Below are 18,857 nucleotides of genomic sequence, written 5' to 3'. Positions count from 1 at the left end.
TGCATCCTCCAATTCTACCCTCCATTTCATCTACTTCTGACTATGATCTTTCTCATTGGTGTCTTCGATAGGCCTGTTCCTTGCGCATCTTTCCCTCTACCATAGTTAACGAGGATGATTGACCATATCTCCTTTATTTCCTTCAGCTCTGCTCTCAACTCTCTCCCAGTAAGAGTAAGACTTGTCCTCGCTATCCAGGCCACCAGCACTAATTTCCAATGGACCATTATTGGCAATTTTCTTCACCAATTCTACTGCCAATATATATCTTCTTGTGCCCTCTCTCACTATCAGAGGAGCATTACCTTTACAACTCCCTTGTCCAGTCTTCCTGTGACTATCTGTGGCCTCCTGTACTAATACAATGAGATTCAATGGAAATCTGAGAAATAGCAGCTCACCTTCCATCTGCCATGCTTGACATATTCAGTGTTTCTATCATTATTATTATAGCAAGCCTTATGGTTCAAACAATCTAGTCAAGGCAATAATTGCTAAGCCCAGTCAGTGAAGCCCAGCTCTCAGCAAAGAATATCTTGTAGTTTACTTTCACTATTGGTGAGGATTGGTATGCCTGTAGACTTCTTCCTTATATGATTAAATGTGGAATGGTGAGGGAAAAGGGGTTGGAATGGACTGTTTGTTCATGTTCTTACAATCAAAGTATTCAATCTGTTTTAAGAGTTGACTTATTCTTGCTTTGACTTACCCAGAGGTGTCTTAGTTACATATTTTAGAGGTCTTAATTTAGATTGGAGAAACTCTTCCATTTCCTTGTCTTCTTCTCTTTCTCTGCAAGAAAGAAGTTTTTTTTATCATGCCCACAAAATGTAAGAAGAGATTTCTTGTTTACCTCTATGGTGAACTTTAATGTTTATTGAGATGTGAAATGTCATGTTTATGGTGAAAGGTCTTGGCCCAAAATGTTGACTGTTTACTCTTCCACAGATGCTGCCTGGCTTGCTGAGCTCCTCCAGTATTTTGTGTGTGTTGACTAGATTTCCAGCATCTGCATGTTCTCCTATTTGCAAGTTTTACCATTTGTATCTTAACATTCCCAACCCGGTCCTGGATATTTTCAGTGCAACTCATATTATCAAACCAATCAAGTATTCTTTTACCTTCATTTTAGAACTCTATCGCTTATACCAATGTCAGAACCTATCAGATGTATACTCATTTAAAAATTACCCATAGCAATACACACAAACTGCCAAAGGAATTCAGTAGATCAGCATCTTCGGAAAGGAATAAAGAGTCAGTGTTTCTAGCCGAGACCCTTCCCTTGGGTATTTGCCACCTGACCTGCTGAGTTTCTCTAGCATTTTGTGCATGTTACTCTGGATTTCTTGTGTTTTGAAATCACCCAGCCACCATTCAGATTTTACAGCTTCACTTCCAAAAAGCTGTCCTGCGTGGAATTAAAAAAACATGCTGCCAGTTTTGCTGTCTAAAGTAGCACACATAGAGATTCTTAGATTTACAAATGTTCAATTTATGAATTTTTGTTCCTTCCCCATGGAAATTTTACAGAACACATTGGAATTATGTCAAAAGTCATTCTTATTATTGTGGGATCCATAACTTTACTTATGATAAATTCATTCAATGGCCACTTTATTAGGTACAGGAGCAGAACCCAATGTGGTCTTCTACTGCTGTAGCCCGTCCATTTAAAAGGTTTGAATGTTGTGCATTCAGAGTTACTTTTCTGCCCACTATTGTTGTAACGCATGGTTATTTGAGTTTCTGTCGCCTTCCTGTCAGCTTGAACCAGTCTGACCATTCTTCTCTGATTCCTCACCCAGAGAACTGCCACTCATTGGATGTTTTTTATTGTTTTTCACACTATTCTCTATAAACTCTACATGTTGTGCATGAAAATCCCAGGAGACCAGCTGTTTCTGAGATACTCAAACCACCCTGTCTGGCACCAATAATCATTCTATGGTCAAAGTAATTTAGACCACATTTCTTCCCCATTCTAAGATGTTTGGTCTGAACAACAACTGAACCTCTTGACCATGTCTGCATTCTTTTATGCATTGAGTTGCTACCACATGACTGGCTGACTAGATATTTGCATTAATGAATATGTGTACAGTGGCCATTGCATGCACATTTTAATATTCCAAGGAAAAGGAATAACTATGTACACGTACATGCACATCATTCGTAAACCAATTCATCACCCTAACTATTCACCTGCTTTCACTCCAGCATACAGTTGCTCCAGTGTGTGCCTTCTACTGAATGCACTGCAGGCCAACAAGGCAACTCATAACCACTGTTTCAAGGCTGGTTATGCTTGAACAATAAACTCTGGCATTGTTGGTGATGCTCAGATCCCCAAAATTCAATTTTTTAAAAAGGCTGTTTGCTGGTACTCCACTTAAAATGTGCAAAATAGTAACAAACTGTATCATGAGACTTGAGGTAATCACAGATCTAATTATTGCATCGCTCTTGTTAAAGGAGCATCATTATCAACAGCATTGTTGAGTAGAGCAGTTCCTAGCTCCTTTTATTCTATGTGGGAAACAAAGTAAGCTAGAAAAAAAGTAAGTGATCCTACCAAGTTTAATATTTTACCTTAATCTCTCCACCTCTGCATCCTCAACCAGAAAGTCCCTTTTCTCCACTAATTTATGGATTTTCTGGATCAGCATATCCTCCTTCTGTTTGTCCTCTTTGCATTTATCCTTTTCTGCAAAGAAAATTGAAAGTAAAATAATACAACAAGCAATTTGGCACTGTGCTTTTATCACATTTTTGATATGAATCCAAGATCACTGCTTCACAGTCAATTCTATTAAAACCACGCTTACACACTTTATTGTCTAGTCAACTGATACATTGGAACTTATTCTGGTAGATTAATTAGCTGCTGCAAATGATCACTTTATGTGGGAAAGTGGTAAAAAAAAAATTCAAAAGGGGTTGAGAGAAAGAGTAAAGTTGCAGGGTTACAGATAGACAGGGGATGGGAAGATGAGAGCACTCTGGTGGAAGCTGCCATGGGTCTGATGTGTGAAGCAGACTCCTCTGTGAAGTAATGACTAAGGAAATACTATAGACATAAGAATCTGATGTTCGAATCTGTGCAGAATTTTGTCTTTGCGTACTGGAAATTCACCTGTTGTTGCGGAAATAGGCTGGGCTACTTAAATTATTTAAATCCCATTGGAGTACTATCACTTGGCTGAGCAGGGTTAACATCCTTTACAAGAGACAAGGCCTGTTGCCCTTGTTTGAAGGGACGGTCAACATGGGAGCTGTGTAGCCTGGGTTGTAGCAGGAATTGGGCCACAAGCCTGGGGCTTGCCTGCTGCTGCAGGCCAGGTGAGAAATGCAGAAGCATTACAGTGTGGTTGAGCTCAGCTGGGGCCTGGCCTCGCCTGTCAGTGCTGCCCTCCCATGTTCGAGCAGTGGAATAACAGGTTGGATTGCATGCGCCTGTATACTGGAGGGAGCCTGTAGCATTGTCACTCAGGGCCTTGGACTGTATATATGTTTTTTTCTCTCCTGAGTGAATATGCTTCTTTGAATTTGTTACTCGCTTTTTTTTAATGTTTGCTTGCAACTTTTGAATGTTTTGCACCTTGGCCCCAGAGGAATGCTGTCTCGCTCAGCCGTATCTATGTATGGATTGAATGATAATTAAACTTGATTTGACTTGATCCTTTACAGAGTGTGGCTATTGTCAAACTAAACAGCATTGATTTGTTCAACAATTTATCAAGGTCCTATTACAGAGTACACACACTGCTGCACAGTATATCAATGATCCAACAACTCATCAGGATAAAGTAAACCATGTGTGTCCTGGATATACAGTATTTCATGTTTCTTCCTTCTACCCAGTGGGCTGTTTGTTTCAACGTAAGCTGTTATTAAACTGAGCTGATGGAACAGGTTGTAGGACAGCTGTGTCACTGCAGTGTTTGGGCTGTAACCTGCATGGCAATGTGGGTTGGAGTCATATTAACTTATGAGGAACTAACATGCCCTACCCTTTCTACCAGTTCACACGGTTGATGAAACCTGTCACTGTCTTTTAAGCTGACCACTAATTCCGCAGGTACATCCACAGAATAAGGCCGTATAAGAGTTTCTGTAGTGAGAGAAAGCCATTAGCCATCCACAGAAATACATTTTCCTGTTCTTGTTTTGCTCATTCACAAAGACAATGAGGTGTGCTGAATTAAGCCATCAGGATGGGCAATGCAGTGAAAAAGTTCTACAACTTTTCTCACATTTCACTGCTCCAGCCTTAAAGAGGGGTTCGCTGATGAATTTTGGTAAATTGATGCTCACCAAATTGACGAAATTATCTGAAGATTTTGTCAGAATAATTTGCTACATATAAAAAAAAACCTCATGATACCATCTTCACTGCCAACGCTAGATTAGGTCATAATAATCCTACTTCAAGTAATAAATCCAAATGTACTGTATCAACAGCAAACTAGGCATTTTTTGTACCACCTGTACCTAATAACGTGGTCAATCAGTGTATGTCTATGGTCTTCTGATGCTGTAGCTCATCCACTTCAAGGCTTGCCATGCTGTGAATTCAGAGCTGCTCTTCTGCACACCACTACTGTACCATGTGGCTATTTGATTTATCGTTGCTTTCCTGTCTGGGCTTTCTCCCTTGACCTCTCTCATTAATAAGGTGTTTTTGCCCAAAGAACTGCCGCTCACTGGATATTTGTTGTTTTTTTGCACCATTCTCCGAAAACTCTACAGACAAGAAAAACCCAGGACATCAGCAGTTTCTGAGATACCCAAACCACCCCATCTGGCACCAACAATCATTCCACGGTCAAAGTCACAAATCGCATTCCTTACCCATTCTGATATTTAGTCTGAACAGCATCTGAACCTTTTGACCATGTCTGCATGCTTTTATGCATTGAGTTGCTGTCACGTGATTGGCTGATTAGATATTTGCATTAATGAGCAGGTGTACCTAATAAAGTGGCCATTGAGTGTACATGACCAAATGTCAGCACTTGATTAAATTATTTTTTTAATTTCAAACTTAAATATTGTTTTATAATATTCCCTTCAGACATTTGTTTATATGTATGTATTTATATATTCTAGACTAGTTCTGTTATTTGACTAATCGAGGTCCTTGCTGCTTCAATTCAATATCATTGGTTACACCTATTATACCTCCTCTAGTACTGTTGGTTTAATGTCATAATTGTAAAATAACAATTATTCTTGAAACATCAGCTTTTACGGGACAGCTTGGTTTACTGGAACTGTTGGTTTCTGCTATCTTTCTAGGATGTTTTAACGAGGATAAGCATTGATCTGAATACAAATGAGAACTAGGTTACTGGCATGCAAAAGTTTGTCATCCCTGGTCAAAATTTCTGTTACTGTGAATAGTTAAGTGAGTAGAAGATGAACTGATCTCCAAGAGTCATAAGGTTAAAGATGAAACATTCTTTTCAACATTTTAAGCAAGATTAGTGTATTATTTTTGTTTTGTACAATTTTAGAGTGAAAACAAAGAAAGGAGAATCATGCAGGTTGTCGTTTCCTCAGTTCATAGTGTAATTAAGAAATGGCAGTTAACAGGAACGGCGGAGGTCAGGTTGAGGTCTGGAAGACCAAGAAAACTTTCCGAGAGAACAGCTCATAGGATTGCTAGAAAGGCAAATCAAAACCCCCGTTTGACTGCAAGAGACGTTCAGAAAGATTTAGCAGACTCTGGAGTGGGGGTGCACTGTTCTACTGTGCAGCAACACCTGCACAAATATGACCTTCATGGAAGAGTCATCAGAAGAAACCTTTCCTGCATCCTCACCACAAAATTCAGTGCCAGAAGTTTGCAAAGGAACATCTAAACAAGACTGATGCATTTTGGAAACAAGCCCTGTGGACTAATGAAGTTAAAATAGAACTCTTTGGCCGCAATGAGCAAAGGTATGTTTGGAGGAAAAAGGGTGCAGAATTACATGAAAAGAACACCTCTCCAACTGTTAAGCATGGGGGTGGATCGATCATGCTTTGGGCTTGTGTTGCAGCCAGTGGCACGGAGAACATTTCACTGGTAGAGGGAGAATGGATTCAATTAAATACCAGCAAATTCTGGAAGCGAACATCATACGGTCTGTAAAAAAGCTGAAGATGAAAAGAGGATGGCTTCTACAACAGGTTAATGATCCTAAACACACCTCAAAATCCACAATGGACTACCTCAAGAGGCGCAAGCTAAGGGTTTTGCCATGGCCCTCACAGTCCCCCGACCTAAACTTCATCAAAAACCTGTGGATAGACCTCAAAAGAGCAGTGCATGCAAGACAGCCCAAGAATCTCATAAAACTGAATGCCTTTTGAAAGGAAGACTCTTAGCTGGCTACAGGAAGTGTTTACAAGCTGTGATACTTGCCAAAGGGGGTGGTACTAAGTACTGACCATGCAGGGTGCCCAAACTTTTGCTTCGGGCCCTTTTCCTTTTTTGATGGAAATAAAAAAGTAATCTTGCTTAAAATATTAAAGAAATGTGTCATCTTTAACTTTATACCTTTTGGAAATCAGGTCATCTTTTAATCGCTTAACTATTCATAATAACAGAAATTTTGATCCGGGGTGCCCAAACTTTTGCATGCCACTATAATGGCAGAATGACCCGGCTATTAAAAATTGTACTTCAAACCTATTTCTTCAAGCATCCGTTAGAGAACAAAGGGAAAACATAATTTCATTTGACTATAAGACAGAACAGACATATAAGGCTTTTATTTATTCACATTGAAACCCCATTGGTTTCATTGTAATATCACTGCATCTGCACTAGCGAGCTTCCAGATTAATGTTATGCTTTTCTTAGATGTTAATTTGCCCTCAAGACAAATATGGCGATATTTTCTACTTCTACACATTGATTAAAATATTTTAATCCCTTGAAATGGAAGCTTTTGCTGGACAGCTAAAAAACTGCAGCCCCATTTTGAGAGTAACATTCTCCAGAGCAATAATTTATTCAGCTTCCAGGGATTATTGCAGTCCCAGAAATACAAAATAAGTTTCATGTACAATATAACTGTTACCTATGCGTAGAGCATGAACAACAACGGAGCAGGAGAATTAAACGTTTTTACGGAGTCATGTTAGCCACTGTACACGCTGGGCAACTTACACTACATCAGCTACACACCAGGCTGGCTGAGACAAAAACATATACGCTCGAAAACTTGCACGATAAGAGAGGGCACTCAGCATGTAGGAGGCCCAGTCGATTCAGCACGTGATCAATTGGTCACATGCTCATTTACCATTCTCACAACTGAAACTGGCACTCAACGTCAGTAAGACGAAAGAGCTAATTGTGGACTTCAGGAAGGGTAAGATGAAGGAACCCATACCAATCCTCATAGAAGGGTCAGAAGTAGAGAGAGTGAGCAGTTTCAAGTTCCTGGGTGTCAAGATCTCTGAGGATCTAACCTGGTCCCAACATATTGATGTACCGTAGTTATAAAGAAGGCAAGACAACGGCTATACTTCATTAGGAGTTTGAAGAGATTTAGCATGTCAACATATACACTCAAAAACTTCTATAAATATACTGTGCAGAGTATTCTGACAGGCTGCATCACTGTCTGGTATGAGGTGGAGAGTGGGGGCTACAGGACCAAAATAAGCTGCAGAGGGTTGTAAATCTAGTCAGCTCCATCTTGGAAACTAGCCTACGAAGTACCCAGGACATCTTCAGGGAGTGGTGTCTCAGAAAGGCAGCGTCCATTATTAAGGACCTCCAGCACCCAGGGCATACCATTTCTCACTGATACCATCAGGTAGGAGGTACAGAAGCCTGAAGGCATCCATTCAGCGATTCGGGAACAGCTTCTTCCCCTCTGCCATCTGATTCCTAAATGGACATTAAACCCTTAGACACTACCTCACATTTTAAATATATATTATTTGTTTATTGCACAATTTTTTAATCTATTCAATATACATATAATTTATCTATTTATTATTTATTTATTCTTTTTCTTCTTCTATATTATGCATTGCATTGAATTGCTGCTGCTGTTAACAAATTTCATGACTCATGCCGATGATAATAAACCCGATGCTGAGTGTTCTATGTCAATTTGACCATTACCATTTAATTTGTGTATGAAGAATATTGAAGTAAATTAGAAAGAGTAATGGCCACAAGCAGTGGAACCTGAATAAGTCCACTTGGTACCTAACGTTACACTGATGTATCACAGTGTTTTTTCTTGGGCACTTCTGCACATTGAGAATGAATACTTCCATTCCAGTTGCGTGGGTTCTGAGGGGGCTGATGAGACTGTTGTGTGAACTGTTTTCACTGCCACAGTTGGACAGAATGGCTCACATAAGGGGTGGAGGAGGTATAGGAGCTGGGTGTCAACATCTCTGGAGATCTATCCGGGACCCAATATACTGATGTAATTACAAAGAAGGCATGCCAGTGGCTGCACCATTAAAAGTTTCAGGAGATCTGGAATGTCACCAAGATGCGAGCAGATTTCTACAGATGTTCTGTGGAGAGCATTCTTACTGGTTGTGGAAAGAATTCTTATGGAGTATAGGATCGGCAAAAGCTGCAGAAATTTGTAAACTCACCCAGCTCCTTCATAGGCACCTTCAAAAGTCGATATTTCAAAAAGGGGCATCCATCATTCAGGACCTCTTCTCATTGTACACAGAGGCCGTGTACAAGAAGAGTCAGAGTTGCCTCTACCTCCTGAGGAGACTGAGGTCCTTTGGAGAATGCAGGCCTCTCCTTCACATGTTCTACCAAGTCTGTTGTTGCCAGTACAATCTTCTATGCGGTGGTGTGCTGGGGCAATGGGATGAACACAGGTGATGCCAAGAGGCTGAATAAACTGATTAGAAAGGCTGGCTCTGTGAGAGGAGTCAAACTGGACCCACTGGAGGCTGTGGTAGAACAAAGGACCCTATGGAAAATCCTGGCAATTCTGGACAACGTTTTTCACCCTCTGCATGCCACCTTGGCTGAACAGAGGATCACTTTTAGTAATAGACTAAGATGACTGTTCTGCTTCAAAGAGCGCTATATGAGGTCATTTTTACCCTTGGCCATCAGGCTCTATAATGAGTCAACCTATAACCAGGAAAGTGATGACCACCTCCTGTTATGCTGTTTGAAGTAGCTTATTTTTTAATTCCTTCTTACTTTTCTATTAATATTTGTATATCTGTGCACTTGTAATGCTTGTAATGCATCTTGTAATGCTACTGTGACACTGTAATTTCCTTTGGGATCAATAAAGTGTCTAGCTATCTACCTACCAACAAGGAGGAGGTACAGGAACCTGAAGGCACGCACTCAATGTTTTAGAAACAACATGTACCCATATACTGTACACTATCTCACTATTTTTCTCTCTTTTGCATTACTTATTTAAATTAATTCTATACATAATGGACATATATCTAGCTGTTCCTCCTCTCTGATAACAATAATGAGAAGAGGAATGGTGAGGATCCTTCATGATAGATCTTTCTTGAGACACCGCCTTTTGAAGATGACCTCGATGATGGGGAGTCTCAATGCCTGGGATGTTCGATGGGAAGAGGACACATTCTCTGAAATTGACAGTAAATTTGGAAGGTCTTGCGGAAACAGTGCTAATAAGTTGAGGTGTCTATTGCAGGTAATCCTTCTTTCAGAAGGAAGCAGGAGGTCAGAGATCTGGTGGTCAACAAACTTTGTCAGGTTTGAGGATCATCAACAAGACTTTTCCTCAGATAGTGAAGGTGATTAACAGAGGCAGCTCGCAAGGTGTTCTCTACTGTGACAATTTTTATGGTTCCACTCATTTTTGACTGTCCCATTGTTGATTGAACATGGAAGCAATGTTTTATTGTAATGTTAAGCTTCAATCACCACGGCCCCCCAGAGCTAACCCCAACTCTCTGATCACTGTTACACTTGCTTCGACATATTCATTCCAATGAACAGCTTCCACCCATGTCCCTGCAATATTTCTACCTGAACTTACTTATATTTTGCCCATACAGTGTCAAGTTTGTCTTGTCTGGGTCTATCGAGTTTGAGAATGGATTTACCATGCCCAGAATTATAAATGTAAAGAAGCTCTGTCAAAGTTATCAATAAATAGGTTTCTTGCTTCTGAGTCAGAACATTGTGGGTTCAAGACCTACTCAAGACCTAAGCTCAAAATCTAGTGCTGTTCTGATGGACTATCACAGCATTGGAAGTGTCAATTTTTGAAAGTTTCTTCTGTTCTCTTCACTGAATGTACATAATCTACTGCTATTTATTTTCAAGAACTACATCTACCACTTAATCGGTGTCGCTAAAGTAAACATCTGTGAAAACATATGGTCCTAACCATATTGCTGTCTTAACTTGGAAACACACCACTGGTCCCTCGTCATTGCTGGTCTAAATCCTGGAACTTTACCCAACAACACTAAGTGAGCAGTTTCATCAGGAGAACTCTAGCTGTGTAAGAAGACAAATTCAACCATCATCTCATGGGCATTTATGGTTAGGCAACAAATGCAGGCTTTGCTAATAATGCCGAACTATATATGAATGCAGAAAATCTATTTACAAGACCATAGGACCAGATTTATGTCAATTGGTCCACCGAATCTGCTGTACCATTTCAAAATGGCTGAGCCATTTTTTCCTCGCATCCCCAATCTCCTGCCTTCTTCCTGTATCCCTTCATGCCCTGACCAATCAAGAATCTATCAGCCTTAAATATCAGACTTGGCCTCCACAGCTGCCTGTGGCAATGAATTCCAGAGATTCACCACTCTCTGGCTAAAGAAAATCCTCCTCATCTCTGTACTGTGTATTCTGCTCTTAGACACTCCCACCATAGGAAACATCTTTCCACATCCTTTCTGTCAAGGCCTTTCACCATTTGATAGGTTTCATTTAGGTCACCCCTCATTCTTTGAAATCCAGTGAATACAGGCCCAGAACCATACAACCCTCTCCAATTTCAGCACACCCTTTCTAAGTTAAGGGACCCAAACCTGCTCACAATACTCCAAGTGAGGCCTCACCAGTGCTTTATAAAGTCTCAACATTACATCCTTATATTTTAGTCCTCTTGAAATGAATGCTAACGTTGCATTTGCCTTCCTCACCACAGACTCAACCTGCAAATTAACTTTCAGGGAATCTTGCAAAGGGACTCCCAAATTCCTTTGCACCTTGTTTTTTGTATTTTCTCTCCATTTAAAAAATAGTCAACCTTTTCATTTCTTTTACCAAAGTGCATGACCATACACTTACCAACATTTTATTCCATCAGGTGCTTCATTGCCCGTTCTTCTAATCTGTCTAAGTCTTTTTGTAGCCTCTCTACTTCCTTAAAACTTCCTGCCCTTTCACCTATCTTCGTATCATCTGCAAACTTTGCTACAAAGCCATCAATATCATCATCCAAATCATTGACAGATAACGTAAAAAGAATTGGTCCCAAAACAGACCTTTGTGGAACACCACTAGTCACCGGCAGCCAGCCAGAAAAGGCTCCCTTTATTCCCACTCTTTGGTTCCTGTCAATCAGCCACTGCTTTATCCATACTTTCTTGTAATACCACGGGCTTGTAGTGTGGCACCTTGTCAAAGGCCTTCTGAAAATCCAAGTACCCAACATCATCCAATTCTCCTTTGTCTATCCTGCTTGTTATTTCTTCAAGAATTCCAACAGACTTGTCAGGCAAGATATTCCCTCATTTTTATCGTGTGCCTCCAAGTACCCCAAAGCAGTACCTCCAAGTACCTCCTTAACAATCAACTCCAACATCTTCCCAACCACTGAGACTAACTGGCCTATGGTTTCCTTTCTTCTGCCTCTCTCCCTTCTTGAAGAGTGGAGTGACATCTGTAATTTTTCAGTCTTTGGAACCATTCCAGAATTAGTGATTCTTGAAAGATGCCTCCACAATTCTTCAGCCACCTCTTTCAGAACCCAGGGGTGTAAACCATCTTATCTAGGCATCTTATCTACCTTCAGACCTTTCAATTTCCCAAGAACCTTCTCCCTAGTAATGGTAACCTCACATACTTGGTAACCCCTGATGCCTGGAACTTGCACCATACTGCTAGTGCCTTCCACAGTAAAGAATGATGCAAAATACTTATTCAGTTTGTCTGCAATTTCCTTGTCCCCCATTACTACCTCTCCAGCATCATTCTCCAGTGATCCAATATCCACTCTCGCTCTGCCGTCATCCCTGCCAGTGTTCTTTTCCAATCAATTCTGGCCAACTTCTCTCTCATGCCTCTGTAATTCCCCTTATTCCACCGTAATTCTGATACATCTGACTTTAGCTTCTCCTTCTCAAATTTCAGGGTGAATATGATCACTTGCCCCTAAGGGTTGTTTTCTCTCAAGCTCTCTAATCAATTCTGGTTCATTGCACAGCACTTAATCCAGAATAGCCGATCCCCTAGTGGGCACAACCATGAGCTGCTCTAAAAAGCCATTTTGTAGCCATTCTAGAAAATCGCCCTCTTGGAATCCTACACCAACCTGATTTTTTCAGTCTACCTGCATATTGAAATCCCCTATGACTACTATAACATTGCCCTTTTGACTTGCATTTTCTATCTCCCATTGTAACTTTTTGACCACATCCTTACTACTGTTTTGGGGTCTGTATATAATTCCCATCAGGGTCTCTTTACCTTTGCAGTTCCTTAGCTCTCCGCAACAATTCAACACTTTCTGACCCTATGTTACCTCTTTCTAATGATTTAATTTCATTTTTTACTAACAGAGCCAAACGGTGGTGAGGAAGGCAAATGACATGTTAACATTCATTTCAAGAGGTCTAGAATACAAGAGCAAGGATGTGATGCTGAGGCTTTATAAGGCACTGGTGAGGTCTCACCTTGAATATTGTGAACAGTTTTGGGCTCCTCATCTTAGAAAAGATGTTCTAGCATTGGAGAAGGTTCAGAGGACATTCACAAGGATCATTCTGGGAACGAAAGGGTTATCATATGAGGAACATTTTATGGCTCTGGGTCTGTACTGGCTGGATTTCAGAAGGATGAGGGATATGTCATTGAAACCTTTCAAATTTTGAAAGTCCTAGCTAGAGTAGATGTGGAAAGGATGTTTCCCATGGTGAGAGAGCCTAGGACAAGAAGGCACAGCCTCAGGATAGAGGGACACCCTTTCAAATCAGAGATGCGGAGAAATTTCTTTAGCCAAAGGGTGGGGAATTTCTGGAATTTGTTTCCACATTCATCTGTGGGGGCCAGGTCATTGGGTGTATTTAAGGCAGAGATTGATAGGTTCTTGACTGGACATGGCATCAAAGGTAATGGGGAGAAGGCCGGGAACTGGGGTTGAGGAGAAGATAATAAAAAGGATCAGCCATGATTGAATGGCGGAGCAGACTCACTGGGCCAGATGGCCTGATTCTTGTCCTACATCTTATGGTTTAATAAAATGTCTATCCTTGGACATTAAGCTTCCAGCTATAATCTCCTATCAGCTTATGATATAGTGATGTCCACAACATCATACTTGCCAATCTGTGACTGTGCTACAAGTTCATCTACCTTATTCAATATGCTACATGCATTCAAATATAACACCTTATGTCCTGTATTCCCTTTTTCAATTTTGCTGTGTTTGTATTGGGTGCCACATTTCCTCCAACTATGATCACATTTCATAAACTGCAGAGCATTTCAGGACAATCTGAAATGTGTAACAAGTACAAGTCTGTTATTCTTTTCCATTACTTCTCCCTCATTTAAGTGAATTCAGCATTTTAAAATCTGACTTTACTGGGTCCTGCTTATTTTAATTCCCAGATCAAATTAGCTTTTTATTTTGTGATCATCTGTCCTGGGACTTTTAATATTTTCTTGTACATTTTATGAATCATTTACCAATACCATTTTAAGATGATCACTGCCTCTTGTGACTTCCCAGATGCAATTAATGAAGAAACATTCATACACTAGATCATCAGCACTGACTCAAATCTATAATGGTTTTTCCAGTTATATTAACTTGATCAAAGACTCCCACTAAGGTAATTTTCCTCTTGTCAACACCATTCTGATACAACGTGACCCAATTATTATCCTTACTTTGTCCTTTACAGGATAATCCCAGTGTGAACTTGGATTTCACAGCAGTAATGAATGTTTGGTTAATATTTTGTGTATGGGACCCACTACTTGCAGCTTTGTAACTCACTATATACATGAACTTTCCACTGATGTCCATTCTCTGGATTTCAACATAGTTCTGACATCCCAATGACATTGTGATAATTCACCTTACTAAAGAGTTGCCTCCTCTCACATTGCCTCAGAGTCCATCGGTACATTCAGCGATAATTTTCACCTACATAGCATATTGCAAGACTACAGATAGCAGGGCTGGTACTAGTTTCATACTCTGTCTATATTATCCCACTGCAGTCAACAAGAAGAAACAGTGGGCTGTAAAAATAAAATCACATTCAAAGGGAGAATTTTCTACTTATGAATTTGGTAAAAATATCTTTCTGGCCGCGGATTAATGTGCATTTCTCTGGGTATATGAGTGAGAATGGTTTTATAACTGTTGTTTCAGTTTCAGTATAAGCCCTTGTACTGGCCTGTTTATACAGTTGGCACAGACATGCTTCAACTTACTTACTGACTTCTAATGAGACATTAATTATCCTCACCCTATTAGCCACACTTTGTATTCAGAAGAATCTTCAAAGATAATAGGGGTCTGCTGGGACTTACATCAATTCTTGCTTCAGTGGAAAAGAATATCTGTTGACAAGGTCAACTGGTTTGACACAACTTGTTAATAGTCTACTCTTCTCTCCTATCACATTCCTTCTTTTTCAGTCCTTTACCTTTTCCACCCATTGGCTCATAAGGTTGTCATAGCCCAGGGGTAGGGTGGAGTGAGGGGTAGTGTGATAAACTCCCACTTACCTATTTGAAGGTGAATCTCAAATAGCCTTTGCTAACCAGATTTAGCTTCTGGCCTTTGCGTTCGTCTTAGCTACTAAACCTGGCAGAACCGTTTCTTACTGACAGGAGAAACGGCAAAGGCAGTTTACTGGAGCCTTAAAACAAGTTGCTTTGGACAGATGGGGCTCATCAGCCGTGGTTGGCAGCTTTTCTAAGAGAAGGAAAACTCTGATCTCAAACCTCCACTGCCTTGCGGCTGTACCCACTCACGGGGAAAGCTTCTGGAGTGAACCCCGAGGAAAAATCCAATGCTGGAGTCCTTAAAGCAGTCATACATTGAGTTCAACACAGACTGGCAACTTCTGCAATGCTGCTGGGGCCAAAATGTATCAGCCTCTGCCGTTCATTTGGATTCATCAGTTGTATGGTGAATGGGAGACTGCTGCGTGGGCAACAGCTTGTTCTCCCTATCGTACTGCCCTGGCCAGTGTACTGGTGTACTTCACCTTGCAGCAGTGGCACTATTCAGGAGAGAACGCACTTATGCTTCACCTTATAATGCTGACACAACACAGGAAGCAGCAGTTACTTGTTATAAACCACTACACTCCGACTGACGTAGGGCGTGGCACCAGATGTTGCTTCCAAAAGTGAGAGAGATTCTTGGATCTCACTGGAAAGATACCGCCCACCTTAAACTGTGCAGCCCTCAGTCAAAAAGGCGTTGTCCCACCATGGTCTGCTTTCCTCATTGGGTGCATGGGGATTAGATATTATCCAAACTACAGACTGAAAACACTGCACCAGACAATGAAAGAGAGGTGTTGGAATGTTCGGACAAACCCATTGTTTGCCTCTCTGATAACTTCCCAGGCATCAGTGATATTAGGATGAGAGTTGTAACAAATGAGGAGCTCAAAAGACTACACGTGGACTTAGCCACCCCCTGGAGACATGTCTGGTTGACATGGGCACATTAAAGGAGAAAGACTACACCGTTCTCTGGCAGGGGAAGGGCCCTGACAAACACAGAGTAGGCTTTGCAGAGAGGAATATGTTGTTAAAGAGGGAGGAACTAGGCATCAATGGATCTGAGTGATTTTATACTCTTTACCTCAACACCGCCGAAGGTCCAGATACTCCATCAGTGTGTATGCTGCCACACTGTGCCCCACATCTGAGGCAAAGGAGCCTTGTAGCCACCATAAGGAATATCCCCAGCAAGGAGCATCTTGTTCTCCTGGGTGACTTCAATGCCAGAGTGGGTGCAGATCATGACTCATGGCCCTCCGGCCGAGGTCACTTTGGCATGGGCAAGTTGAACGAGAGCAGAGAGTGTTTGCTGCAGGTCTGCACCTGTCTTAATCTTTGTAATCACCAGCTCATACTTCCAGACCTGATTTCCCTGGGCACACCCTCGCACCCAGCTGGACTTGATCCTGGTAAGGCACTCCTCCCTCGGCAGCCTGCTTTCAACACTTTCCTACCATAGCGCCGACTGTGACACAGAGCAGTCGCTGGTGTGTTGCAAGGTCAGACTGCAGTCAAAGAAACAAGAAGGAAAGCCTCGCATTGGGTTAGGGTTAGGGTTAGGGTTAGGGTCATGTGAAATCTCAACCTAACCCGAACCCTAACCTGCCGGTGCAGCTTGCTAAGCCCTTCAAGAAAGAACTGAAGAGCTTGGAAAATCGATCACAGAGAAATGGAAACTTCTGCAGAATAACATTTACAGCACAGCCTCAGCTAACTTTGGGAAGATGACCTCATAAACAAATGACTGGTTCGAAGCCAAATCCAACAAAGTGACCCCTGTCATTAAAGCCAAACATGCTCCCCTCACTGAGTGTAAATGTTCAACAATTAAGATGCACCAACAGATCCTCAGGGCTGCTAGAAGTAAAGTTCAGCAGTCTAGCAGACACTTCATTATCGAATACTGGATGCCGTTCAGTGAAGACATCCAGCCGGCAGCACTAACAAGCTATATCAGGGGCATGTATGATGACATCAAGAAAACCCTTGGCCCCTCTCAGAGCAAGATGGCTTCCCTCAAATCCACCAGTGGGGAAGTAATCACAGAAAGGGGCAAACATATATAGAGCATTACTCTAACCTCTAGTCCAGAGAGAACACTGGCACCAACTCAGCCGTGGGCACCAAGAGTGCCCACTAACAATGGAAGAACTGTATACAGAGCTGACCCTAGAGGAGCTCAGCAAGGCCGTTGGCAGCTTAGCCTCATGGAAGACACCAGGCAATGATGGGGATTCCTCCAGACCTGATCAAGCACTGCATGACTACACTACTGCAGCTCCTGCATGAAGTCCTCTGTCAGTGCTGGTAGGAAGGAGCTGTACCACAGGATATGAGGGATGCCAAGATCATTACCCTGTACAAAAAGTTGAGAGGAATGACTGTTGACATTACAGGGGCATCTCCCTCTCCAATGTTGTTGACAGTCTTTGCCCAAGTCTTCTTGGTCAGCTAGGCAGCGCAGGCTGTGCTGGTTGGGACATGCCTGCCTCTTGCAGGATTAGCTGCATCCCAAAAGACATACTCTACTGTGATCTGGCTTCCGGGAAGAGAACAGCTGGCTGCCCTCAGCTATGCTGCAGGGATGTCTGCAAGTGGGGCATCAACACTGAAGGTCCTGTAAGGAACTTACACCAGAGGGAGGAGCACCCTGAAACAAGATGTTAAGTCAGATGAGGAAAGATTCCTGAAGGCAGCAGAAGACTAACAGGCCCATAGAGAGGAATGCTGCATCTCCAGCAGAGCTGAGACCATCTATAGGTGTGACCTTATAGATTGCCACTCCCGCATTGGTCTCATCAGCCACAGACAGCGCTGCACCAACAACGTGAATAGCTAGGACACAACATCCATAGTCGACCGTGGCCACACTATCACCTCCCAGCTTCTCACTTCGTACCCTTTCTCCCACAAGCCTACCTCCCCCTCACCTGGTCTTGCCTATCATCTTCTAGCTAGTACTCCTCCCCTTCTTCCCCCGTCACTTCAAGTTCTGACTAAGTGTCTCGGCCTGAAACGTCGACTGTTTATTCTCCTCCGCAGATGCTGTCTGAGTTCCTCCAGCATTCTGTGTCCCTTAATTAACTGACATGCTGGCTCCTAGCTCTCCCCCAACAAGCTGCAGCCTCCTCATCTGCGATGTCCCTTGCCTTTCCAGCTTATTAGACCTGCCGCAGAACTAGCATCCAGTCAAAAAACAACCTAAGCAGCATGCCACAGGGAATACAGCATAATTTCCAACAATCTCAACAGAAGGTCTGAATATGTTTATCTCAGCAAGACCACAGACTTGCAAATCAATAATGCCCACTCAAGTACCCTCCTGTGGCAATGTGAATTATTATTGAAGTCGGCAATGCCTTCAAGAAGGAAATGGTTCTGACTGCTGGTCTGCCACTGGGAGCAATGGGATCAGCAGACTGCTGCTAGCAGAAGTGAACAGTCCTGCTGGCAGGAGTTACGAAGCTCAGTTCTGGGAAGAGGCTGAACAACCCGTAGAGTACAGTAACTTGGCAGCTTTACAGCTTCCTACCTGCAGTGCCCTCCACTGTGGTAGATAATTATAGCTCTGGTGTACTCTATGAAGCTGGCAAGACTGAGAAAAATGGTAAATACTTTGTTTAAAAAAGGGGTTCGAATGGCCTGGTTTTTGACTGGATGGGTTCCAATGCAGTCTATTGGAAGCATTTTGGATATGGGGATTGTGTGATCAGATAAACCCGGGAAACAGGGGCAGAGGAAATAAAAATTACAACAACTTTTGGGTGAATCTCAGTAAAAACACAGTGGGATTTAGACTCTGATTTATTTATCACATGTACTTCAAAACATACAGGGAAATGCGTTGTCTGCGTTAACAAAGGATGTGCTG

The 18,857-nt window shown here is 42.0% G+C and overlaps 1 protein-coding gene across 2 annotated transcripts in view; it reads right to left on the bottom strand.

Moving 5' to 3' along the window:
- The window catches only part of mpv17l (MPV17 mitochondrial membrane protein like), a 99,522-nt gene that overhangs the window by 2,008 nt on the left and 78,657 nt on the right, over positions 1 to 18,857 (bottom strand). For both annotated transcript variants that reach the window (XM_059979370.1, XM_059979367.1), the window contains exons 4-5: positions 2,593 to 2,707; positions 710 to 792 (exon numbers count right to left, since the gene is read on the bottom strand). In XM_059979370.1, coding sequence (XP_059835353.1) covers positions 710 to 792; positions 2,593 to 2,707 — 198 coding nt within the window. The remainder of the gene's footprint in view (positions 1 to 709; positions 793 to 2,592; positions 2,708 to 18,857) is intronic.

This window comes from Hypanus sabinus, chromosome 9, assembly GCF_030144855.1.
Source record: "Hypanus sabinus isolate sHypSab1 chromosome 9, sHypSab1.hap1, whole genome shotgun sequence".
NCBI classification, from domain to species: domain Eukaryota; kingdom Metazoa; phylum Chordata; class Chondrichthyes; order Myliobatiformes; family Dasyatidae; genus Hypanus; species Hypanus sabinus.
Note: the sequence above shows the minus strand (reverse complement) of the source record. Positions and strands in the feature narration are given on the sequence as shown.